The 24,639-nt window shown below is 52.5% G+C and overlaps 10 protein-coding genes across 10 annotated transcripts; 6 read left to right on the plus strand and 4 right to left on the minus strand.

The window, feature by feature from the left end:
• Positions 1–77: 77 nt before the first annotated feature.
• SEPMUDRAFT_147918 (uncharacterized protein) lies at positions 78–6,337 on the minus strand. The gene is made up of 2 exons (XM_016904597.1): positions 1,974–6,337; positions 78–1,915 (listed from the first exon to the last, which is right to left on the minus strand). Exons 1-2 carry the CDS (start codon positions 5,953–5,955, stop codon positions 1,839–1,841), a joined length of 4,059 nt encoding a protein of 1,352 aa, XP_016762208.1. The 5' UTR covers positions 5,956–6,337; the 3' UTR covers positions 78–1,838.
• SEPMUDRAFT_41683 (cystathionine gamma-synthase) lies at positions 222–1,526 on the minus strand (the record flags this gene model as incomplete). The annotated part of the gene is made up of 1 exon (XM_016908839.1): positions 222–1,526. The coding sequence occupies one exon, from the start codon at positions 1,524–1,526 to the stop codon at positions 222–224; it is 1,305 nt and encodes a 434-aa protein (XP_016762209.1).
• Positions 6,338–7,520: 1,183 nt separating the features above from the next.
• On the minus strand, positions 7,521–9,075 carry SEPMUDRAFT_147919 (cyclophilin 1 long isoform). Its single transcript, XM_016904598.1, has 5 exons — positions 8,994–9,075; positions 8,859–8,900; positions 8,312–8,526; positions 8,067–8,236; positions 7,521–7,999 (listed from the first exon to the last, which is right to left on the minus strand). The coding sequence occupies exons 3-5, from the start codon at positions 8,505–8,507 to the stop codon at positions 7,697–7,699; spliced, it is 669 nt and encodes a 222-aa protein (XP_016762210.1). The 5' UTR covers positions 8,508–8,526; positions 8,859–8,900; positions 8,994–9,075; the 3' UTR covers positions 7,521–7,696.
• A 143-nt stretch (positions 9,076–9,218) lies between these two features.
• On the plus strand, positions 9,219–11,013 carry SEPMUDRAFT_147920 (ENTH-domain-containing protein). Its single transcript, XM_016904599.1, has 3 exons — positions 9,219–9,347; positions 9,404–9,515; positions 9,571–11,013. Exons 1-3 carry the CDS (start codon positions 9,266–9,268, stop codon positions 10,946–10,948), a joined length of 1,572 nt encoding a protein of 523 aa, XP_016762211.1. The 5' UTR covers positions 9,219–9,265; the 3' UTR covers positions 10,949–11,013.
• Positions 11,014–11,232: 219 nt separating this feature from the next.
• SEPMUDRAFT_147921 (ribosomal protein L14b/L23e) lies at positions 11,233–12,340 on the plus strand. Its single transcript, XM_016904600.1, has 3 exons — positions 11,233–11,359; positions 11,524–11,848; positions 11,924–12,340. Exons 1-3 carry the CDS (start codon positions 11,295–11,297, stop codon positions 11,954–11,956), a joined length of 423 nt encoding a protein of 140 aa, XP_016762212.1. The 5' UTR covers positions 11,233–11,294; the 3' UTR covers positions 11,957–12,340.
• A 2,175-nt stretch (positions 12,341–14,515) lies between these two features.
• SEPMUDRAFT_162303 (uncharacterized protein) lies at positions 14,516–17,407 on the plus strand (the record flags this gene model as incomplete). The annotated part of the gene is made up of 6 exons (XM_016907993.1): positions 14,516–14,670; positions 14,895–15,508; positions 15,559–15,644; positions 15,698–16,258; positions 16,325–16,663; positions 17,378–17,407. The coding sequence occupies 6 exons, from the start codon at positions 14,516–14,518 to the stop codon at positions 17,405–17,407; spliced, it is 1,785 nt and encodes a 594-aa protein (XP_016762213.1).
• A 1,642-nt stretch (positions 17,408–19,049) lies between these two features.
• Positions 19,050–20,067, plus strand: SEPMUDRAFT_147924 (alpha/beta-hydrolase). The gene is made up of 3 exons (XM_016904601.1): positions 19,050–19,078; positions 19,150–19,845; positions 19,911–20,067. The coding sequence occupies exons 2-3, from the start codon at positions 19,176–19,178 to the stop codon at positions 20,006–20,008; spliced, it is 768 nt and encodes a 255-aa protein (XP_016762214.1). The 5' UTR covers positions 19,050–19,078; positions 19,150–19,175; the 3' UTR covers positions 20,009–20,067.
• A 553-nt stretch (positions 20,068–20,620) lies between these two features.
• Positions 20,621–21,445, plus strand: SEPMUDRAFT_40107 (uncharacterized protein; the record flags this gene model as incomplete). The annotated part of the gene is made up of 2 exons (XM_016908770.1): positions 20,621–20,740; positions 20,813–21,445. 2 exons carry the CDS (start codon positions 20,621–20,623, stop codon positions 21,443–21,445), a joined length of 753 nt encoding a protein of 250 aa, XP_016762216.1.
• On the plus strand, positions 20,621–23,850 carry SEPMUDRAFT_62144 (uncharacterized protein). The gene is made up of 3 exons (XM_016909587.1): positions 20,621–20,740; positions 20,813–23,558; positions 23,655–23,850. Exon 2 carries the CDS (start codon positions 22,189–22,191, stop codon positions 23,098–23,100), a length of 912 nt encoding a protein of 303 aa, XP_016762215.1. The 5' UTR covers positions 20,621–20,740; positions 20,813–22,188; the 3' UTR covers positions 23,101–23,558; positions 23,655–23,850.
• On the minus strand, positions 23,373–23,873 carry SEPMUDRAFT_41064 (Cerato-platanin; the record flags this gene model as incomplete). The annotated part of the gene is made up of 2 exons (XM_016908811.1): positions 23,373–23,558; positions 23,655–23,873. The coding sequence occupies 2 exons, from the start codon at positions 23,871–23,873 to the stop codon at positions 23,373–23,375; spliced, it is 405 nt and encodes a 134-aa protein (XP_016762217.1).
• Positions 23,874–24,639: the final 766 nt, after the last annotated feature.

Raw genomic sequence — 24,639 nt, forward strand, 5'->3', positions numbered from 1 at the left:
TCCCGGTGGGCGTGAACAGCCGCGGTGCTTCAGCTACCGAGTGAGAGCTACAATATCATACGCATGACTGGACGGAAAGAAAGGATGTAATGCACAATCGTGCAGCCATGGGTGGTACTGTATCCACTCCTGCATGTATGAACCCATGTTTGCACTTTCTGACTGCATTATCTGAATGCGTGCGACATGTAAGATATGTTATATGCAGAAGCTTGTCTGGTCTACAGGCTTCCATCGGCCACAAGCTGTTTGCAACCATTGATCATATCGGCCTTGAGGTCCTCCCAGCTCTCAACACCAACGCTGACTCGCAGCAGACCGCCTTCCACCTTCGGGTCACTCATCTTCCTCCACTCAACCAGACTCTCCACACCGCCCAAACTCGTAGCATGGTGGAAGAGGTGCAATTTCGAAGGCAAACGTCTTGCCAATGCTTCACTTTTCATCCACATCGAGAAAACAGGACCAAATCCGTTCGGCATCTGCTTTTTCAACCACCCCATGTCTTCCTTTTGCAGACTCGCATGCTCAATCTTCTCCACAACCTTCTTCACATCCTCGACGCCGTCATCATCCGTCCCTGATGTTCCCTCCAGCGCGCCAGCAATGAAAGCAACCAACTGATCCGCATTCTCGCTCTGCCTCTTGACCCTCAACTCAAACGTCCTGAGAGATCTCACACCAAGCCAACCTTCCATACTACCCATGACACTCCCTAGATAGATCCTTTCAGCATACATGCCCCAATAGTGTTTTTCCCATTCTTCCCCCTGTCTCCCCACCCCAACAACACCACACAGCATATCCGAATGCCCGCCAAAATATTTGGTCCCAGAATGCATAACAAAATTCGCTCCCCACAGAAAGGGATCCAGCAAAGGCGGAGGAGCAAACGTCGCATCCACAGTCAAATACGCTCCTCTCCGATGCGCCGCCTGCGCAAAAGCTTCTACATTGTAAGCAATCCCCGTAGGATTGACCGGAGTCTCCAAATGTACCACATCACCCTTTCCCAGCCCCGCTTCATCCCAGCTCTTCTCATCAAACAAATCCACAATCTTGCATCCTGTCAGTTTCTGGTAAATGGCCAAGACACCATGGCAGCCGTGATAGCCCTCACCGATAGCGACGACCTTGGGGTGCAGCCATGTGAGGAGGGCATGGAATGCCGAGAGACCACTCGAGTAGGTGATGACGGGCTGGCCGAGGATGCTGGTGAGCATCAACTCCAATCGACTGGAGTTGGGAGCGGTAAGGCGGGAATAGATGTGTCCATCGCCGAGCATGGGCCCTCCAGGAGGGTGCAAATCGGACAGTTCGAGTTCGCGTGAAGGGTCGAGCTGGGAGGGGTCGGATTTGTAGCGGTAGGTGGTGGAGACGTGGAGAGGAGGAGCGACATCGATGTTAAAGTTGATGGGGTCATCGGCGTGAATGGCTCTAGTAGCGAGGCTGAGGTTCTCGTAGTCGCCTGGCTGTGGAATGCGTCGTGGAGGCTTGTTCGGCTGGTCGTGGAGAGGTTCTGCCATAGTCAACCTGCGGCGCGGTATCAAGGAAAGCAATGTAGGTAAGGTAGTCAGAAGAACGACAAAAAGGGTATCATATAGGTGCTTGTCCTACGATCACATTCAAACTGGTATGTCTGTCTTGTACCTGTAGCTTGCGCTCTCACCGCGGTTCATGAAGCATTCCAAGTTCATTGGCAGTCGCGTCATATCACACCAAACTGACATTTCAAGTTGACCTTTGGCCTTGCCTTGCCCCCCACCATGGGAACTCCCGTCCCGTAGGGCGGGGATCACCCGTACCGAGAAAGATCCGCTCTACTCTGGTTGTCTGGATCATATCCGTCGCTTGAGCGTAATGCCGCGAGAGACGCTCGTAGCAGCTGGGAGGGCATGCGCGAACCTGTCGCGATCTGGTACGACTGTTAATATGTGCAATTTCATGCAACTTCATGTTGGAGAGAGACTTACCTTGTTCCGTATCGAATCCTATGGTAATGTCATCGTGTTCTTCGGCATATTCCAGGTTCTCCAAGTTGACGAACCGATTCTTCAACTGTTCCTCTGCACTCTCGTCTTTCCCCTTCTCTCGGTTGGGCAAAGTGAACTTGGCGTCGACCATCTTCACCGTCCACTTCTTGCCTTTGCTGTCACCCTTGTGGGTTTCAAAAACATCAGTCGACTTGACCTGGAAGCAGAGTGCATCTGCATGGCTGAACTCTTCCATGAAGGCCAAGAGCTGAACAATCTGTCCTTGAGATACAATCTGAATGCGTACGCTCTGTGCCTGCCACTTCTTGTAAATCGGTACAACCATGCGTCTTCGTGAGATGTCCAGGCTGGCAGCCATGCCGTCAAAACGCACAGTGCATCCGGTGACGGCCGCTTGGAATGCATGCAGATCCGAGTGGCTTTGAAACGTGAATGTACGAATGGTTTGCTGCTCGAGCACTGTCTTCAGTACTTCCGCGATGCCGTTGACAACTGTAGCATGCGACTGTCTGGTATCAATCGACACGGTCATGTCTTCTTGCGGATCGCGCAGTATTTGCACGCTAGGACTGTCTGAAGGAGGTAAGCGGAGTAGCAGTTCCCCTTTGCCTAGGTTCACACGATCCGTGATACAACCAGTGTCATGTCGGGCCAGTATGCGAAGACTTTCCGATTCGATGGTGGCAGGAAACCTGCTGTTCGAGTCGTCAGGAACACTGTTGGTGATGCCTAATTTCTGCCAATTGAGTTTCTGCAGCGCAACATGTCCTGATTGCGAGAAGCTCAGGGAGGGTGATGCCGGCTCTATGTTGAGGCTTGCCAAGACCATCTTTCCGACAATGCTCTCATCCGACCTGACAGCGAGACCATTAATGATATTGTAAAGGCTTTGTCTGCTGCCAGCGTCCGGGAAGACAAGTAGTATCCTGCACTGTCTTTGTGCTTCCCAGATACGCACGACCATTGCAGTAGTGCCGCCCGCGGCAGAGTCTGTGAGGAACTCAAAGTAGAACGGCGATCTTCCACAAATGTCGTGGCTCACAGCACTCAGCGTCTTGTGCCCGGGATCCGTGACGAGCAACAGGCGGTAGCCCCGGTGTAGCCTCCGTGTCCCAGTGCCACCAACATGCTTGTCTGTGCGCTCAAAAATGAAGGCACTGCACCCTCGAATCTTTTCTGATGGGAACGAGCTCGAATTTGAGGAGTCGACATATTGCAGTTCCGTAAGTCGACACTCGTGGACTAGTCTTTCGTCCGAATTTGGTTGCATCGTCCTTTCTACCTTGCGGGCATATTCTGACAGGTTCCATAGTGCCCGATAGTCACGTTCTTGCATGCGTACACTCAAGTCGAAATTCCTGGGCAAACGTATGGACATGGACGCCGGACTTGCTTCCCACGAGACATCAGACCACGTTAGACCCCGTCGACGATCTTGCTGAGGCATTATTTTGATGTTCACGAGCTCGCTCTGGCTGGCAATAGTGACGCTTGTTTGATAATCATGTCTGCCACGCAGCACGGTAAGCAAGCACGGCAGCATAACGCGGTCGGTTTCCAGATCCTCTGTGTGCAAATATACCTCAACAGGAAATCGTCCATACCAGAAGTGGTCGTTGGTATCATTGAGAGGAAGCACCTCATATGGATCAACAGCTTGTTTTGAATCTTGCACCAGTACTGAGCTGCTGACACTGCCACCGAGCACTGCCTGTACATCAGAGGTAAAGCGTGGGTACTCAATCCATATCTGAGTATTTTGTCCCTGGATCAAAGACGACTCCGGCGGTAGCATGTGGTTCTTCGTGAGCGACAAGGACAAGGTTTTGAGCGAACTCTTCAGGGCAGCAATGCTACGACGGATCATGTTTGCATTGGGATCACTCTCGTGCGCCTCACCATCTGCCATGTCCAGATGGTTCAAGGGGTCTCGCAGTATCCACCACGTCTTTGCAAGGTCAACGTGAGGCTGAGTGAGGAGTTCGCGTCTTTCGTTAGGACCTCTTCGTGCGAACAGTGCTTCTAGACCCGTCTTCCCCGTGTGGTACCACCACAACGCAGCTCGGAGCCACATGGAAGGCGTGCAGCGGTCGCCGGAAAGCTCTTTCTCGGCGGTCAATCGGAAGACACCCCTCATATGTGCTACACGGGCTTCAAAGTCCGCAAAAGCAGCATCGGCAGCTGGATTGTTTTCTGTGGGATTCAGTGACCAAGCCGCAGGTCGACTTAGCGAGTAAGTGGAACTAGATGATAATGGTCTCGGCTTTTCTTCGTGTCGCAAGACTGCTGCTGGCGACTTGCTAGGCGGAGGTATGGTTGTTGCGGCGACATAGTCTTGCGTACGATGCACAGGCAGCGGTGCCGGCGAAGCACCTGTGCGGCCCGGCACCAGCAGTGACGACCTCGGGCTGTTGGCACTTGAAGCTCCGTTCTGGACTCGAGAAGAGTACGGCGGCTGTGACCCAGGGCCCGCTGATTGCATACGCGGTGGTGCACCATCGTCCCGCGAGCTGGGACGAGAATGCGAGCTTCGGTTCGGGAAGCGGTTGACGCTCGAGGATGACCCGTTAGGTTTCGAATAGACCGCAGTCGACTGCTGTGATGAAGTGGAAGCGTCGAAAAGGCGATCGGAGAGACGTGGGGATCTCGAATTGTCGCGTGCATGATCAATAGGAATGGCCATACTGGGTTGTGGTGATGCCCTGGTCGCATATATGCCTCGTAGTGGTGATCGTGGCGGTGGCAGCGGGATCTGCGCGTGATTGTTGACTTCCCGTTCACTCAAATCTTGTCCCAAAGACTGAGTGGGAGGCTCCAGCTGATGCTGGGGAGATGGCGATGCGTCTCTCAAATGCCTTGTTGTATCTTCGCGGTCCGCAACCGGGTTCGGCGCGTCTGGCGTGATTCCGATTTCAGGAGACTGGCTCAATGCCTCAGTCGAGCTATACACGCCAGAATCGCCAGAATGGCGCGCGATAGCTGGGGGCTTATGCGACTCTTCATGCTCACCACTTGAACGTTCGATCTCATCTTCTTCGCTATCTTTTTTCACCAGCATGCTCGCGCGCCTGAAGGCCATTCCCTCATTCCTGGTCATCTCGCGTCGCTTCTGCACCACTGGGGAGCTAGCTTCGTCGCTTGTCGCGCTTTCGGGGGCAAGATGAGCCCTGATGCTGCCGAGTCCAGCTGCAGATGGCCTACCCTCAAACTGGAATTCCGTATCCAGCCTGCCAGGTTGCTGCCGAGAAGGCGGTGGATTGGAGCTTGCACTGTCATCTCCGGGTGTCTGCAGAGTCGTGCTGTTTCCGAGTCCTGTGTTAACCCTTCCAATACTCGGTCGGAGTGGTTCTATATCTCCCACGGGTGGAGCAGCAAGCTTTCTCGAGATTGGCGGCGAGAACTCCCGGTGAGACGTATTTATTCTGCGAATTGGCGGCGCCGCAGGAGTTTCCTCTGGAGGCTGCGGGGGGTATCCTCGAGCTTGCGCCGTTGGCTGGCCATGCATTGGCAGTGCCAGCGATCGTACGGCTGGCGTCGCGTCTGACACTGATCTCCCCATGGCGGCCTTCCTCCGCCCAATCTCTGTTGGCGGATCTGGTGCATCATCACCACCCTCTCCAATGATCTCCGGCGCTGTCTTTGCGAATCCCACAGTCAGCCCTTTCCTCCTCCTCGGCTTGGTGAAAGTCGGTCCATCTGGGCCGGGACTGTCCTCGCCCAATGCTCTGACCTGATGCGCCTCGGGCCACCTCCTTGCTATTGCGATATCCAACTTTGGCTTGCTCTTTTCCGTGCTCGGCTTGAGGAAGTCGACGACATCGTTGTCCAGCGTGAAAGCGCCTGCACGGGCTGGCGCGGGCGGGTCATCCTCGCTCGGTTCTCGTTCTTTCAGCACTTTGACCCATTTGCTCTTCTTCAGGAATCTGCTCGCTTTAGACGTCTTGCTCTCGTCCTCGGCCATGGTGTCCAGCACCAGATGATGGCCAGCTCAGTCGCGCAGCAAAGAGGACGGGCGCCTGGCGCGTTCCTCGCGTGTCACTCCCAGCTTCCTGCATAGGCAGACACTAACACGACACACGACGCATGCACGCAACGAGAAGGACCCTGAGACATCGACCAAGTCGCGCGTGAGGTGCGTGAGTGTGAGAGTGTGAGAGTGGAAGAGTGAAATGGTTGATGTCTGAGTGGTCGGTCTCTCTCGGCGTGAATAATCAAGGTCGACACAGACACGCAATGCCCATCGCGAGGAGTTATGCGGCAGGATGGATGAACGACCCAGGATGTTGCTTGCAATTCACACGAAGAAGGGACATACCTTACATGTAGTAGTAAGGTCAGGTCAGGTCAGGGCAGGTCAGGTAGGTAGACAGTTGCCAAGCCGCATGCGTTCTGCGACACGAAGTCAATAATCGAACATGCTCCCGTCCTTCCTCTGTGGAGTGGTGACCGACCAGCAGCTCGTTCTCACGATCGTCGTGGGAACACACCACCGTGCTCGGCGGCTAGACAACAATACAGGCACGCGCGCAAGGATGCCATTTATAGTTCTGCGGCAATACGGGACCTACAGGCTTGACACACGCCTAACCACCTAGTCGCTGCTAGTCTTGCACTCGTGCTGCCCGCATCCCCACCACCACCACGAGTCCACGAGTCCATGACTGCCTCAGTCTGGAAGGAGGAGGTATCGTGCAACGCGCTTGTCTTCACCGGCTATAGGTGCGGTGCGGTACCAGGTGTGGCTGTAGGGACTTCTTCTATGTGAGGCGAGGTTCGACTACTCCTTGTTGTATGCACCTTATGATGCCCGCGGTAGGTTTGGGAACACGGATGCAAAAACATGTAATTAAATGCCCTTCCTTCCGGACATCCCTATCGTGACCGTTTGGTTGCGACCATCGCCCAACGAACGGCATCTGGCATCTGCAGTCTTGCTAGGATCTAACAAATTTGTTCTTTTGCCCCGAAGTCCTGACGAGGTTGGTTTTTTGAGCGACCTGGACCCCGCTGGGCACTCCGCACTCACTGCCACTCAGGTCCTTCCAGGTTCCATCTTACCTTAGCTATCTATAAAGGCTATAGTAAATCATGGTGCTGATAACGCTCTGCTGCCACCGTGACCGGAGCGGCGGAGAGTGAGTGACAGCATACGGTTTCATGCAGGTACATGTACGGGCACGTTAATTTCGGTCGGTGTCTTGATACATCAATCGAGAAATCAAGAACGCAGGTGCACTGGAGAGACTCGTGAGCCCTGCATCGTCCAGCTGCAACCGACGACTATTATTTTGTTACCTGCTCCTAGCTGCGTCCATGCAGGACCACTGGCAAAGACGCGACTGATACAGTATCGAGAAATAGTACGACCGTCATGTGACGACGTTAGTGAGCGGGTCGATTTTGCGCTTCCCGTGCGACCTTGAGAGGCCCGCCTACATGTAATTTACCTACTAGGTGTGCAACGCTACATGGGACATGCCAACATGGTTATTTCAGCGGAAAAGTCTCAACGAGGTAGGACAGTCAGTGAAAACGTATAATATGAACGGGGAGAGAAAAATCTCATTTCATGATATGCAGTCTGCTTTTGAGTCTGCCAGCCGTGACTGATAGAGTGCAATCGTTTGAGCCCATGCCACACTGCCTTTGTAACTTGTCATCGTCTGGACTTATCCGCTGTCCACACGCATCGCTCTCGCGCCTTAGTTGGCACCTGCGCCAACAATTGTTGGGATACCCTCCTTGTACTTGATGGCACCAGAGCTGGAGCCGCAAGCCTCAATCGACTTCACGGCACCGATGCCCTCGAGATCGCTCTGCTTGACCTCGCCGAAGACGACGTGGCGGCCGTCGAGCCAGCTGGTGACGACAGTGGTAACGAAGAATTGCGAGCCGTTGGTGTTTGGGCCGGCATTGGCCATGGAGAGGAGGAATGGCTTGTTGTGGGTGAGCTTGAAGTTCTCATCGGCAAACTTCTCGCCGTAGATGGACTTTCCACCAGTGCCCTGTTGGATGGCGCGTTAGTCGTATGCTCCGAGGGACATTGGGAAGTCTGTCAGGTTCTGCTCTTACGTTACCACGGGTGAAGTCACCTCCCTGAAGCATGAACTCTGGGATGACACGGTGGAACTTGGAGCCCGAGTAGCCGAAGCCCTTCTCGCCAGTGCAGAGAGCGCGGAAGTTCTCGACAGTCTTTGGGACGACGTCGTCGAAGAGGTCGAAGTTGATGCGGGCAGAGCGTGCTACAGAGGATATCAGCATCGGTGCTCTGTGCCTTCGGGGAACGTGTGCATCGACGACATGCTGGGCCAACTTACGCGCAATGCTAGTATCCTGCTCGACGACCTTGCCGGTGGAGTCGACCTTGAGGAGAGGCCCAGTCCAGGTCACATCGAAGTAGGCGGAGACGGTCATTCTGGCGGTAGAAGCGTGGAAGGATCGATTGAAAGTTGGTTGTTGAAGAGATTTGAAGGCTTTGGAGAAGGTGGTGGTTGTTGTTCGAGAAAACATCATGGCGGAGGAAGCTTTTCAACTGAGGGGCACATCAGCACAACATGGATCATCACATCGCGTACCCCACCTCGCAGCCTGAGGCGTCAAGCCGGAAGTGACGAGAAGAGCGAAGCCGGAATAATGCATAAGGTAAGGTCAGGTAATAGTGACAAGTCATCACCCAACAGGATCGCTGTAAGCTTCCACTCCCGTTCCACGTGCTGCGCTGCGGCGGCATCCATCTCATCGCATCGCATCGCGTATCCCGTTGAGCGAGGTACACATGCTGATGATGGCAGAGTGCATTGCAGATGGAAAAAGGCCTCGGAGATCGATGATTGATGCGGATTGGGTTGGTTGGTGGTGACATACCTGTACAGGTCAAGTGGTCGCCGGTCGGGATTTTCTGTGCTGCTGCATAGGGAGGTATTCTCAGCTGAATGCGGAAGTCCAGGGCAGTGACCGGTATCGATTGTCAAAGAATCGAGCAGAGAGAGCACTACGTACCAGGTTACAATGCCACGCAATATATCCTACAATTATTGTACAAATAATGGTCTCGTCAAGAAGAGTGGTTGATGATGTTCTGATGGAAACAGAGTGTTCGGGGTTACAGGTACATATTTGCCTTTGCCAGAAAGCGTCGGGTGGACGCACTGGCCTCCTTCTCAAGTAGCTGGTCCGCGAGTGCTGCCTCACAACAGCCAACTATACCTACCGCACCGCGCCCCTGTCATTGTTCACCATACTCTCTCCCCGTCTTGCTCTACAACTCCGCGATGGATCTCAAGAGCCTACAGGATGCGGCCGCGAACCTCACGCTCTACGACCTCAAGGCGGGCGTGCGCAAGGTTCAAAATGGTATGCTCGAGCACTCCTATCGTCGACCATGAGGTGTTGCTGACGCTCGCGTACAGCTGTCATGAATTACACAGAGATGGAAGCCAAGGTCCGAGAGGCTACCAATAATGAACCTTGGGGGGCATCGTCGAGCATGATGCAAGAGATTGCCAATGGCACGTTCAACTAGTATGCGATGGCTGACTTCAACGCAACAACAGGACAGACGCTGACAACAAGGTAGCCAACAGCTCAACGAGATTATGCCCATGATATACAAACGATTCACAGAGAAGTCGGCAGAGGAATGGCGGCAGATTTACAAAGCGCTGCAGCTCATGGAGTTCTTGATCAAGAATGGCTCGGAGCGGGTGATTGACGACGCGAGATCACACCTCTCGCTCCTTAAGATGCTGCGACAATTCCACTACATCGATCAAAACGGCAAGGACCAGGGTATCAATGTGCGGAATAGGAGCAAGGAACTTACTGAGCTCCTGGGCGATGTGGACAGAATAAGGACGGAGAGAAAGAAGGCGCGCCAGACAAAGAACAAGTACGGAGGCGTAGAAGGCGGCGCTGGAGCTGGCTTGAGCGTCGGCTCTTCTGGTGGCAGATACGGTGGATTCGGAAGCGAAAGCGCTGGCTATGGGGGCGGAAGCTCTACATTTGGCGGCAGCTCAAGGACAGTCTATGGTGATGGAGGAGGATTTGGCGGTGAGGCTGCTACCGACGAGTACGACGAGGGACCTGGACGTGGCGGGGCGGATAAATTCGACGAGTACGACGAGTACGATGATGGCGGTGCCCAAGCACGGCCTGGCAGACGGAAAGGAGACGCCGCTGCGCAGCGTGCAACCTCGAAGAAAGCTGCAGCACCAGCACCAAAAGCCAAAGAACCCGAGGTGGATCTTTTCGACTTTGGAGACGAGCCAACGACGACCTATACAGCCCCCTCAAATGGTGCAGCAAGTTCTGCCGCGATTCTGTCACCGCCAGCATCACAGGCGACCGCAGTGATCGACGATGACGAGTTTGATGAGTTCCAGTCAGCCACACCAGCCCCAGCTGCTCCAACTGCATCTGTCAAAGTAGCACCCTCGATCCCAGCGCCCAACTACAGCTCGTTCTCAACAGCTGCGCCGTCCTCCACAACACAGTATGCGCAACCTACGCCGCAATCAAGTGGCCAGAACGCTGCTTTCAGCAACATTTTCTCAACTACCTCGCCGCCTCCGAGCAGCACCAGTACACCAATTGGAAACATCTCTGCGCCTAAGCCTGGAGGTTACCAACCGTCAGGGCCAAACTATTTCCAGTCGGTCCCCGTGCCTAGTCAGGCCACCGGCGGCTCTTTCAGTTCGCAGGTTAAGTCACCTGGGGCGGGTCAAATTGGCGCAAAGACTGGAGCGAGATCTGGAGGTGGTGACGCCTTTGCAAGTCTTCTCGGTGGTAGTGGGCTCAAGAGCAAAGGAGTTGCACAGAAAGGCCCGACAATCGCAGATATGGCAAAGCAAAAGAGCCAGGCCGGGCTCTATGGAGCAAACGCACCGACCGCTGCACCTTTCCAGCAGCAGAAGCCAAACACTGGTAGCAGTGGACTGGATGATTTGCTTGGGTAGGAGTAGCAAGAGCGCTTGTGGGCGTTTCTGTAGAATTTGCGATATCATATAAAAGGATTCGTTCGCGATTCTCTTGTTTCAATTGGCCCATTCAAGATTTGTTTGTACCTAGGTAAGTAAGGTAAGGTCACTATAAGGCGCGCCGCCTGTCTTTTTCACGATGGAATCTTAAAACACCTCCGTGGTCCCGTCGGGGCTCGGAAGATCCCGTGCAGTGCACACTCAGTTTTCGAGCCTTGGCGTTGTGGAGAGGCAGATGAACTTCCAACATCGCACATTTCTCAGACTACGGCGCCGATAATTCCACCACATCACCCAACGAAATCCCTCAAATACCACCTCCACGATGTCGGCCAACAAGCGCGGCGGTACTTCTGGTCAGAAGCTGAAGATGACCCTCGGTCTTCCAGTGTAGGTCCATTTGCAGTCCAACCGCACCAAACGGCACCTTCCAGCCCACTACTCCGCTACGAATTCGAATGCGGTTCACAGAAAAGCACGAGAGGCAGCAAGAGCAACGCGCATGGACACAGCTTGGAAGAAGGGACAATTAACTGACGCACATCTCTCTACAGTGGTGCAGTCATGAACTGCTGCGACAACTCGGGCGCTCGTAACCTCTACATCATCTCCGTCAAGGGCTTCGGTGCCCGTCTCAACCGTCTGCCCGCCGCAGGTGTCGGTGACATGGTCATGGCCACCGTCAAGAAGGGAAAGCCAGAGCTGCGCAAGAAGGTCATGCCTGCTGTTATTGTGCGTCAGAGCAAGCCATGGAGGAGAGCCGACGGCATCTACCTCTACTTCGAGGACAACGCTGGTGTCATTGTGAACCCTAAGGGTGAGATGAAGGGTTCAGCCATCACTGGGCCTGTGGGTAAGGAGGCTGCCGAGCTTTGGCCGGTGAGTAGAAAGCCCTTATTGTCCAGAATGATTTGAAGATTGGTGGATTTGCTGACGTTCTTCCTTCCGGTATAGCGTATTGCCTCCAACGCTGGAGTTGTGATGTAAACGGGTCTTTTGCTGCTGGGATGCTTTAAGGAATGGAAATGTCATGCATGGGAACAAGCAGGCGCTGCAAGAGACAGCCGCGAGTTAGGCCACCCTGCATTACGGCGCTATGATTGGCACAGGTTCCTGGTCTCACATACAGATCACGCTTCACGAGTTTCAAATAGCACGCCGCTTCACATTTTCCACAAAGCTGTTTGCTGGGTTCTATTCAGGGTGCTCTTTTTGCCCTGAAGGTCAACAGTCAACACATGGGAGGATCCATTGTCACAAGTCAATGATAAAAAAAATACCTACTTGAACCACCAGCCCTGCCATCTTTTGTCTGCCGCGCTGACTCCGTGCTCCGACATAGACAGCCTTATTCGAGTGACGCGAGACATCACCAGTACTGTCTTGATTCATTGATTTGACAGTGGGACAGGTATGAACGACGTGGAAAGAGTGAAATATTGCGCATTAATATGGGCCACGCCAGTGACTTCAGCCGGTCCCGGGAGCTTCGATCGACGGGCTATGGGATCGGTAAGATGCTCCTACTATCGACCGAAATAAGAATAGATTCAGGGATCACATTGGTACTTCACTGCGCGTAATCTCACAATCCCAAAGGCACAACCAGACGTCGGACACAACAGGCACGTCGAGAAGGATAGCGCCCATGACCGAAAGATCCGGAGACATGGTACAAGTCTGCAGATTGCGCGAAGAAGGACCCGTCTGAAGAAAAATACAGTAATGCAGGTACATATAACTCTTCCGAGGATCACCTATGAATTTGCAGTTGCTCAGCAAGCATGCCTCAGGTACATGTAGGCAGGATTCCGCAGAGACCTAAGAGTCTACTGTAGGACGCGTTTTCTCGCTCAGCAATGCTCAATTCCTCATGCGCGCGAGTCAATCAACGTGTCTGACGGCGATGATGCCTATTGAGCCTCGTTATTCTGATTGGCTCGGAACAAAACGCGATTGCGCAGTCGGCTACGGGTCGCGTGAGGGGTTGCTTTTCAATAATCAACACTCGATCGACACGGACGATGTCACGATGGATGCTGAGATCGTGAACAAGCCAATCTGGTGTTGCCCAGGCATTTGCCCGGTCCAACAGCCCGATAATACCATGTCGGACATGTTCGCGCAGCGCCAGTCATTATCCTACCGTGCAGGACCTTCATCGCAGCCGAGATCTCGGGACGATGTTGCCGCCAGATACGCAACATCCTCGTGATGAGGCCTACGGATGATATCAGTGTAGCCTGTGTAGGTAGATGACCGACCCATCAACACCCTTTAGAGTGTGATCTTGGGGATTTGCCCAGGCTGACGATGCCGGGTTCCTACTCCCTATCTCATGGATCAGGCCCACTAACAGTACAGACTGTTCGCCGGATCGCCACTGGATAGCAGAGAGCCGCCGGCGACCTCGGGTCCTCCTGCCTCGACTGCTGCCTCTATATAACTTACTTACATGTAGCTGCCAGCCCGAAAATGTATAATAACGGTCGTCAGGGTGGCAGACTGGCAGCTGATCATGAATCCAGCCCTATGTGTGGGCCATTCGCGTCCTGAAGAACATTTTATTTCCTGCAGGACGAACGCTCGATGGTGACCACCTCTACTAGGTACTAGGAGGTATACTATCCTTGCCTTTCACTTGCTGCATTACCTATGCAGGAACAAGATGACACAGTTTACACTAGTCGAGCCGAGAATTCTCCGGGGTTCCCTGACAGGTGTCGTTGGCCGCAGATAGAGAGTGCCACGTGCTGGCACATCCAGGGACGTCCCACGGGGCGCTGTAATCGCCAGAACAGCCATCACACACGCACATCAATTGTCTCCTCATGCCTTCTGCAGTATCGTCATGGGCAGCAGAAGGCAGCAGCCCCACAGTCCCCCACTTGGACGTTTTTGAAGGCTCGAAAGCAAGGGATCGATCGACAACGTGCATTGTGAGATGAAGACAGGCCTGGGGCAAATGAGGCTTCGCAAGGAAGAGGCTCCCCGCCGTATCCCGACAAAATGATACAAGAAGTCGGTGTCTCTATGATCGGGGATGCGACGAATGGAAGTCCTGCCTCTTCGAGAAGGTTTCCGCTGGGAACAACGAGTGGAAGAGTCCTTGATGAGCCGGCGTATGCCCACTTTAGCGTGATGATAAAATGTGTCCGTCAACTTTTTTTGCCTCCATACACGTTCAGCAGCAATGGATCCTCACAAAAGCTCACTGCGGCGACGATACCACAAGCTCGCCCACCTGAAGTTTCGAGACCAGCGCGACAGAAGAAGAGACACCCCCATCACCGGGAGTCCTCCCCTCCAGATATCGATTCCCAACTTCGGGGAGCCCATTCACACTTCTGTATGTCTTGCTTTGCCTAGACGCATCACGCACAACTAATTGTGCTCGCCCATCAGTTCGCAGACATTCCTTCCTATGAGGACTCTGCTTCTAAGACTCCACCAGTAGCGCTGGCGAGGGAGATTGCTTCACTGTCGGTTTCGGATGATTCTGGAGAGTCGTCAGACCACCTTCGTCGCTGTGATAGTTTGCCTACTATGCCTGTTCGAGCCTCCGCTACGTCGTCTGACAATGCTATGAGAGGTGGTGGAGAGCTCGAAACTGACCATCCGGGATTGTCTTTCGACTTGTCCCCGCTCGACGACCGTCCTGGAACGGGCGGCCTGGACATGCAGCATACCGCACGATTGAGGTAGGAATCGATGGGACTTGAATGCAGCAAGTAGCTCTCCGCTAACCTTCCATCAGCCCGGTCAGTATGCCTTCCCGTACGCAAACACCCAATCTCGAAGAGCATTCGGACCACTCAAGAATCGATACGCCACCTCTTCCTCCGCAATTTCAGGTGCGGAGAAGGAGGCGGAGTCTGGAGAGGCTCCATGTGCGGCGAAACTCCCCCAGCGTCACCCGTGGCAGGTATTCGGACCCGTACCAGGTGCTACTCCCACTGCAGTCTTTGGTTCCAGATAACAGCGATGCACACGAAGCTGAACTAACAAGTACTGACGACCCGGGATCGTGGAACGTCATCAACCCGGCGCAAGCAGACCTTGGGTCTGGTATGTATTCACTGGAGCAGAGAGCGGAGCTCCTGTTTAGCGCGGATCATTTGCGGGTCATCCTCGAGGAACCAAAGCTCTTGTTCTCTCTTTCCGAGTTTCTGAAAGTACATCGACCCTGGAGACTCACACTGCTTCAGTACTACTGGGACGCAGTAAAAGCACTCCGGGCGATGAACTTCGCCCGCGCGATTTCCGACACGTTATCAGAAAGACCGCTTCCATGTATCGGTAGCGCTGCGACTCTTCCATCAGTGACCATCGACGCCAGACTCGCTGAAGCTGCTAATGAAGCTTTTGATGACTTGGTCCGAGAGGATTTGGCAGCTTACATTGCCCACGTCTACACCCGTATCGTGAGCAACAGCGTCCATCGTCGGATCACCGGGTCGTTGGCAACTCACCTACGAGAAGCGAGCCATGGACTAGCAGAGGTCTTCGTCCTCACAGACCCGACTCGACATGATCAGCGTGAGCTTGGCTGTTTCCGTGTCGTGTGTTACTTCGCTGACATGATATAGCCATCATTCTTGCCTCGGAGGAATTCGCGCTGACAACCCAGTACGGCCTCAGACATGTCATAGGGCGAAACTGTCGATTCCTACAGGTACGCTCCCCCAACTCTATAACTATGTATGCTCATGCACTCATGATCTCCAGGGCCCCAAGACGAACCCACACTCGGTACGGCGACTGGCCATTGCATGTGCCGAAGGAAAAGATCACATGGAATTGCTCGTCAACTATCGTAGAGACGGCACCCCATTTTTGAATTTACTGATGATTGCACCGCTCCGGGATAGCAAAGGCATTGTGCGGTACTTTCTGGGAGCACAAGTGGACGTTTCCGGACTTCTCAAGGATGTCAGTTCCCTCGAAAGTCTTCGTAGACTAGTGGCGAACCACACCAAGCCGGAGGATAGCTGCAAACCTGCCAAGGTCAACCGGTTGCAAGCCATGAAAGACTTGAGTCTCATGCTTGGCGGCGATGAGCTCGACGTGGTCCGACAATACGGCGGATATCTGAATCAAGGCTATAGTCACTTGCACGATACCGCGCCACCGCCAGTCATGCGCAAGGAGAGAAGCCGCATCCTCTTGCAGGGCGATGATGAAGATCCCACAGAGGATGACAAGGCTTCCTCCGGGCGCGAGGATCACCAAGAGCCTGATATCACACAAGATATGCTGTACAAGCGTCTGGAAAGTGTGTATAAGAACGTAAGTTTTGTCACCGTCTTTCGTGCGAATGAAATTTTCCCTCGCTAATCTGTATCGGAACAACAGTATCTTGTCGTTCGACCGGCGCCCTCGTTGCGGATTCTCTTCGCCTCGCCATCACTTCGTGTACCAGGCATGCTCCAGACCCATCTATTGCATCGCATCGGCGGCAACTCCAAAATCCGAGTCGACTTTGAGAAATCTCTCCGAACCGGCAATGCCGTCACTGCCCGCGTCCACTGGTTGAGCGTGCCCAACCGCTACGGCGATGGCATCGGTCGCATGCGATGGCTCCATTGCACACCCCTCCTCCATCACTCCGGAGCCGTGGGAGTATGGGTAGTGATTGTTGTGGATGAAGACGATGAATCGACCTCTTCCTCGAGCCGGAGCAACTCCCGACTCGCGGCGCCTCCCATTCGGTCCAACGGCGTCATGAGTCCAGACCCGCACAATAGCGAACGGTTGGCGAAGCTGGAAAAGGACTTCAATATCCGTCCGAGGGCAGAGACACCTTTCTTATGATAGTTCTGCTTCCTCGGCCTACGTCGTAGAAGCGAGAAAAGACAAAGAAAGGAAAGTAGGAAAACGAAACGAAATTCTTTTGTTATGCCTATACCACGAGGATTCGAAAAAACTTCTCCATTTCTTCATCCTCCTCGAGCGATGGATGCAGAGTTGCAGATTCTCTTTCCCAGAATTCTGGACAACAAAAAAACAAATGTATGAATAATAAATATGTTACATTAATAATTTTTTTCTTTTCTTTTCACGAAATACATTTTTCCAGAAAACTAGCTATTCATATTTGTGTTAAGTTCTTTTTCTTGACATTTGTAAGATAGAGACCATCACCATTACCATCACCATCACCATCCTAGGTCAGCTACAGCAGTACAGCACCGTACTATATATACACATATACATATATAATCCGCCGAATACAGCGATAGCGAGGGAAGGGGGCAAGGACAAGGAGCCAACTTCGTATTCCCTTTCTTTTTTTCTTTTGGACCTGTCACTTTTTTTCACGATGTGATGATGGGGTAGTGGAACTCTTGGTGGGTGGGTGGGTACCTGTACGGATGTACCTGTACCTGTACCTGTACTTGTGCCTAGGTACACAGTCCTTCCACCTCCGTTCGATAGTCTATCCGCACCTTGAAAATTACCCAAGAGGTATAAGTTCCCGGATTTTAGGTGCAGAATACCTGGCGAGGATCAAGAAAGTGGAGTTACTGCACCTTGTAAGCGGCGAAATAAAGGTGTTTCACGATTTTGACCCCGGTGAGGATCAAAAAACACGTCCTCCTATACGCTGGACAGGGGGGTGCGGATGGACTATCGAACGGCTGTGGGAGGTGTATGCGCCAGGGCTAAGGGCAGACCCCAAAATGTCTAGTCGCAGACCCCATTTCTGAGTTATCAAGTTATTACCGTACCCTTACGACATTACCTTCCTAGTAGCTATATGTACCTTCTTATTCTGGCTTCTGTAGCTTTACTTTATATTACACCCCGAAGGATACCCCTCTCGATTCTTAGCCCCCCTTAGGGGGTTGGGGGGGCAATCTAGTCGGTGCCCCCGAGGTATTTGCTTTTTGCTACGAAGAAAAAGCAAAAAAGCGAAAAAGCGGAGGCCTTCGAGCGAGGGAGACAGCGAGGGAGACGGCGAGGGAGGCGCGTTGTTTTTCGGGGGGTAGGGTTATAGCGGAAGGGTACGGTAATAACTTGATAACTCAGAAATGGGGTCTGCGACTAGACATTTTGGGGTCTGCCCTTAGCCCTGGCGAGGTGTATGTACCTGTACCTAGAGCCTAGGTAGGTAGTATGAGGTAGTGGGTACAGATGATGTACAACAAGACTTTCCTTTTTCGGAACTAATTGATTTGATTGATTAATGCCGAGGCACATTAGGTCCTAGGAGACGGGAGGTATCATGTTTCCACATTTTTTCTTAAGGAGAGAGAGATCAGCTTGTCTCCACAAGTTTTTGCTTCTTCTTGTTTTGTCTCATTCGGTTCTTGTCTTGGTTTGGTCTTTTTTTGGTTTGGTCTTGTTCTGCATGGAGGGCGGGGCGTACATCGCGGCCTCTCTCGCGTGGATGCATGTTTGTCGGTTGTCGGTTAGTTGATGTGTGATGATGATCTGTGATTCCTGTGAAAAATATCACGTTTTTCGCCCTGTTGTATTGTATATAGGAAGTTTTGTACTACATACCCAACTATGTACAAATCTGCCATGCGTTCGGAGACTCGGTCAATGCCAACCATCACGCACTCCTCGTACGGAGAATTCGGGCCTTGACTCAGAAATGTTTCCCCCAACTTGGCGTTTGGCTGCATGGCTGATAGAATGCTCGAGGATTGGATGCTTCGTTAGGGGGAAAAACTAGTCAGGAGGTACAGTATGTATGTACCTGTTCTCAGTCAGGTACTGTAGGAGGCTATTTTTCGTTTGCAACGCCAGACGCCTCTTCCATCACATTGGCTAGCGTGATGAGTGTGGGAAAAGAAAGTCGTTTTCCAAGGCGAGGAGAGAGGTCTAGATGGGATTCGCCAAAGCAGTACTAGTAAGTGGCGGCAGTGGATGTTAATAAAGTGGCCCTTCGCAGGTATGGAGAAGGAGGATGGGGAAGAGTCGGTACCTTACTGTATACTATTGCTTGTCTCTTCATACTACCTCCACTCACTATGCGTTGCGAATTGGGAGTTGTTGTCTTTGGATTGGTGGGAGCTGTTGCTGCTGCTGCTGTTCCTACGTTGACTAAGCCTGTGTCGACGATTGACTCTCGACAGACTAACAAGCAGAGGACTGCGGGTATGTACCATCTCGTGCTGTATAGGTATTGGACCTTGGTTGCTAAGAGGAAATGAAATTATTACCTACAGTCTCAACGTCTCTCTACAATACTCTGATGTTCTATGGCCGATACGCTGCAACATACCCTCAAGCACCATGCCAGACACCACCTACAGGCACAGTCGTGCAAGGCTTTGCGAATGCAGACCCCGATACCGAGATGACACTTTTCCGCGATGACTCTCGACGAGAACTCATTCTGACCTTTCCCGGTACTGCCAGTCTCGGAGACCTCGTGACCGACATCTCGGCTGTCATGGTGCCAGCGACGATCAAAGGCGTGAACTGCACTGCTTGTCTTGTTCATGGAGGCGTTTTAAAATCTTTCAATGCGATCCAACCGGCGACACAGAGCGTTCTGGATACGGCTATTGCAGCTTATCCAAGCTATAAACTCATTCTCGCTGGCCATTCGCTGGGCGCTGCATTGACGAAATATGCATATGCGAGCTTCAAGAGCCAGGGCTACAATATTTCTGCAGCGTACTCGTATGGAGAGTTTAGGAATGGCAATCAGGCGTGGGCGGACTTTGTTGATGGTCTTTCTGGCAATACAGATGATAATCAAGGTCCTTATTATCGAGTCACGCACGCTGATGATGGTGTGCCGCAAGTCTTGCCGACGCTGACGGGGTGGCATCATTCTCGGAGCGAGTACTGGTTCTCCAAAGGTGCGGATGGTCCTTCGACGACATTTCGGTGTTATGGCCAGGAACCCAGTGATTGTGAGTGGAATCGAATCTTTTGCGTAGTCTACGAGAAATTGTTGCTGATATGTATACCACCACAGGCAACAACTCGCAGCTGGGGATTGGCGTGGTTGGCATCAACCTTGCGCACATTTTCTATCCCGGCATCAACGTCACTGGTTGTGGAGGTTTCTTCTAGGTGTAGAAAGATCTGCTTGAATTTGAGCATGTCCCCAACTTGTCGCATGTGAGTGGGAGCAGCCAGGTACAGTATTGCCATAAGGTAGCAGATGCCGCCATTCGTCCCAGTTTTGGATTGAGGATTGTGGATTGTCCTGTTGTTCTTGTTAGAAGACCGGAGTTGAAGGAGGTTGAAAAGGGGCCAAAGACAGCCCGGAGTGGTCCGACTAGGTCCAATTTCCATGACAACGCGACGGAGCGTGTCAGATGGAGCATTATTGGGAAAAGGACTTTGTGAACTCGTGACAGGACTATGGTGAAGGCTGGACACGACATATATCAATATCATATAAATAAATAAACAAACAGACAAATAAATCAACAAACAAACAAGTAAATATCATATTTGAGAGGGAACGACTGAGTCGTTTTCGGAAAGCTTGAAAGTTGACCATGTCGTCGACGTCAGGAGCGTCCGGACTAGTACTGTTCCTACCTATATACACACCTCATAGAAATATTAGAAATACCTGTATATTCCAACTACACCTCAGGTATGCATCACTCACTCACTCACCCTCAACTCCATCTACTGCCATCACGTGTAAGCTACAGCAGGTAGTCGGAAGACATGGCTTCTTCTGCCTTTGTCTTGCACCGCCTACCACGCATCATTGCGAGAACGCGACCATCTTCATCATTGACGCCGCTGCGGAGAGCGCTGTCGACATTGCCTAACAATCCTCACATTGTATGTCATATTTCATGATATGCTGCAATATTGCTTCCATCCACCCGCTAATACCTACCTACTCACCCACAGTACGTTCATGATGCCCCCGACTCGACGCGTCACAAGATCCTCTCCTACCTGCCCAATGAACCCACCATCGCCTCTCTCGCCATTGGCACTACCACGGAGATCCCACCGACTCCCAAATCCCTCGTCGAGAATCCTCAATTCTTGCAGATTCTGCACTGGGTGATCAAAGATCATGCCGTCAACGATCCAGACGTGCAAGCGCAAGCTGCCATGTATGCGTCCCAAGCCGGCAGCGCCCTCGGTAGCGGCGGCACCTTCTTTCCTGCCAACCACCCATCACAGCAGCGACAGCGACGGAAGACCAAGACCAAAGAGTATGGTGGAGGAGGTGGCGGAGATGCCGGAGCGAGTGCACAGGGCGGTATGGGAGGTGCGGGCAGAGGAGGGTACATTCATGTCAGTGACCAGAGGTACCCGCCCGACTTTGGACGGGTTGCGTATCCCGAGGATATATTTGGCAGTCTTGAACTGGACTCGACGGGAAATTTTGTGGACGGTACCGGACGCTATCAGGCTGGCAATACTTACCGGGTCGTGACGCATGAAGGAATTCTGGGACTCAGCGCATACTTGCGGGAGCGACTGCTGGAAAAGTTACGTGAGCTCGATGCGCAGGCTCGGCAGAATGCGTAGGAGGCGCGTGCAGTGCTGTTCCTTGACACTCGACGATATGTGAGTGTGCGTGTGGACGGGTTTTCCTTGCCCATGGCTCGATTGTTAGCTGCCAGAGAGGAAGAGTGGCGAACCAAGGCTTTTGGTCCTGTTACGGCACGACCAATTGTGTACTCCCGCTTTGCTCAAAACTTCCCGATGGTGCTTGAAAACCTTCGTAGCCACTGCTTCCAAGCGATACGCAAGTGGTGATTGCACCAGAGACCTGCGTCATGCTGTCGGTCTGGTCGAACGATGCACAGCCCATGAATGTTTCTAGTGGTACGCCGTGGCCCGCTGGAATTGAATACTTTGACTTCCCCCTTTAGAGATCCGGAGAGGCAATACCGTGGCAACGCCAGTCGACGGCGAAGCTTATGGACGGCGAAGAAACATAAGAAAGACAAGCGATTATCAGTCGTGCGTGGGAACTCTTCAACGCATTCACTCCTCTGCTCGCACTGTTATCTAATCTTGTGGCGCGAATTGTGAAGATTATCGTCATCTGAAGACATTGAGGCTTTCCAACTGCCGCCCAATCGCCACACCAGCTGCTCTGCACGTGTCAGTGAAGTTGTAACCCTGGGTGAAGCAAAGGCTTTCACGACTTGTTGACAAGTCCAACCCCAAGTCCAACTCGAACTTCAACTCCAACAACACCGCCTTGGAGTTCCATTACCACCCCAACTTTAACAACTTCCAACCCCACTCCATATCTTTCTCCGATGCCGGGATTGGTGGCTCCTGATGCTCCCGCATCACCTGTACACGCATTGACTGCGAGGGGACAAGGCCGAGCGGATATGAGCACTCGAACCACAGCCTTTTACGGCGGGAATCCATTTCTCTACGAGCCGGATCGCCAGGGCCGACGACACTGGCGTCTGGACCGACAGAAACCTCCAGGAGATGCTTACGATGACCACCCTCTCGTCCCAGCACATTGGTCGGTTTCCCCCGCAATGACACAAGTCGACGACGCCTATCGGTATGATACAAGGTGTGACCGACTGTCGCAATGGACACCCAAGATGCACACAGTCAACGAACTCGCCGACGAGGTACTTCGCGCGCATGGCGTCCCTGATGTGGGTCGTCGCGGGCTGTACATTTGTGGCCACATGGCGGACGTCGTATACAGTCCCGATGCCAATGGCAAAGACCGGAATAGCGACCGAGAGCGAATCATGGTCTTTGTGATTGAACTGTCTCGCGCAGATCGTCACAAGTGGCGGGATATGCATGAAGAGTTGGTCGAGGTGTTGGTACGTGCCGGAGTCCGCGACTACCATGGAGTACCGATTCGGTATTTTGAGCTCCGAACATCCATCTCACTCACCGCCGAGCCAGAACCTTTGGACGGCCTTGAGCAAGATCCCGCGGAAGAGAGCGTGGAAAGTCCAACTTCCCCTATGTCCAGTGCAGCGATGCCTGCTTGGGCCACATCAGCTCCGCCTGTGCGCCCAGCGCCACGGTCATTGCAGACGTTCGCTGAGGCTCATGAATATGTGATGGGAAGAAGTCGTGAATATATGCAGCATAGAAGTCAGGAGCAGGAGAGGAATGTGGGCAGTGGGAATGCTTTTTTCTCGCGAGACCCTCGACTGCAAGACCCTCGACTTCGACGCAATCAATGACGTGGGAGAAGGGGGCAGGAAAAGGATGCGAAGAATGGCAGTTGTTGTGGCAAAAGGATGTTTCAAAAGACGGGCGTTGATACACCATCCACTGTGTTTTTTTCCACAGTGGTAAGGTAGTAGATGGGTAAATGCCGATTACATTACAGAGCGGATCCGTCACGTTAATTAGGTGGTACTTGTGCAGTTTTTTTTAGAAACGCTCTTTTTTCTTCTTCCTCTTCCTCTCTCCCTCTCTCTCAATCCATAAACTCAACCGTCCTCTTCGACGCTCACAATCCACAGACTCCCGAAGCCACTCGTGTGACAGTCGCATCAATAGCACCCAACTCCACCGCTCTCCCCCCCGTCAAAGTATCCATGGCCGCCTTGGCCAAATTCATCCCATCACCCGCACGATCAATTCCGATCACATTGATGGTTTTTTGATTATACGTTACTTGATAACATGCTCCACACTATTTTTCACCGTATCAAATCAGCACAAAACATCCCAATCCCCCCATACTAATCGCCTCCAAGATATGGTAGGAAAAAGAAGGAAAGAAACTCACCTGCGCACTCCCCCATCCAGCAATTTCGAAACTCCCTCCAATATTAGGAAATCCAGGAATTTGACCTTGAGTTTGGAAGCCGTGGGTCGTGATGAGGCCGTTGGGGCCGTCGCTGCAGGCGACGGATGTGAGACTTCGGGAGGGGTCGTCGTAGCCTTCGTCGTAGCTGACGCGGATGGCGGAGACTGTTGCTGCGAGGAGGAGGAGGGAGAATTGCATTTTTGTTGTTGGGGTTGGGTTGGGTTGGATGGTGGATGGTGGATGGATGGGTTGTTCTTGGTGATGTTGTTTGTTTGTTGATATGTGTAGTGGAATGATAGCTAGGTAGATACCTTACCTTATGGTATATATATTTCTTCTCTTCTCTTCTTGCAGCGCTCGGTCTCTCACGGATCATCTACCTTACCTTGCCTTACCGTACATCACTTAGCAACCTTGCACAGCCCAGCCCAGCTTAGCCTACTATAGTGTTGGAACCACACACCACACTAGCCCAAATAGGGATTAAGAGGAAGCCTTTCCAACCGAAAAGTAGGTTCAATTAATGTCTAAGGTCTGACCTCTTAAGAAGAGAAAAGAGGGGGGTAGGTATCCCTAACTCTATATATATATACTAAGGAATCAGTAGCCCCTGTTATCTTATATAACTTATATTATATAATACTAGGGTACCTATGTCCTTGTAAGAGTAGGGTGTATAGTAATGTATAGAGCGTCCTTCCTACCGCGTAGGGAAAGGAACAAACTAATTCTTGTCCTTCGGAAAGGAGAGAGCGGCGTCGTATAATATACCCCTACGCTAAGTATACGTAGGGGCTGCGCCGCGCGGGCGGTCGCCCGATAGCCGATCGCCTAACGACTCAGATCATACTGCTTCTACAGCCCGTCCTGCCTTAGGCTAACGTACCTTAGGCTTAAATACCTAACCGCCCCCTAGGGCTATATACCTCTAGGCCTAGCTGTTACAATTATCTCCTCTCCCTAA

This window comes from Sphaerulina musiva (assembly GCF_000320565.1).
Source record: "Sphaerulina musiva SO2202 unplaced genomic scaffold SEPMUscaffold_3, whole genome shotgun sequence".
In the NCBI taxonomy this organism is placed as follows: Eukaryota; Fungi; Ascomycota; class Dothideomycetes; order Mycosphaerellales; family Mycosphaerellaceae; genus Sphaerulina; species Sphaerulina musiva.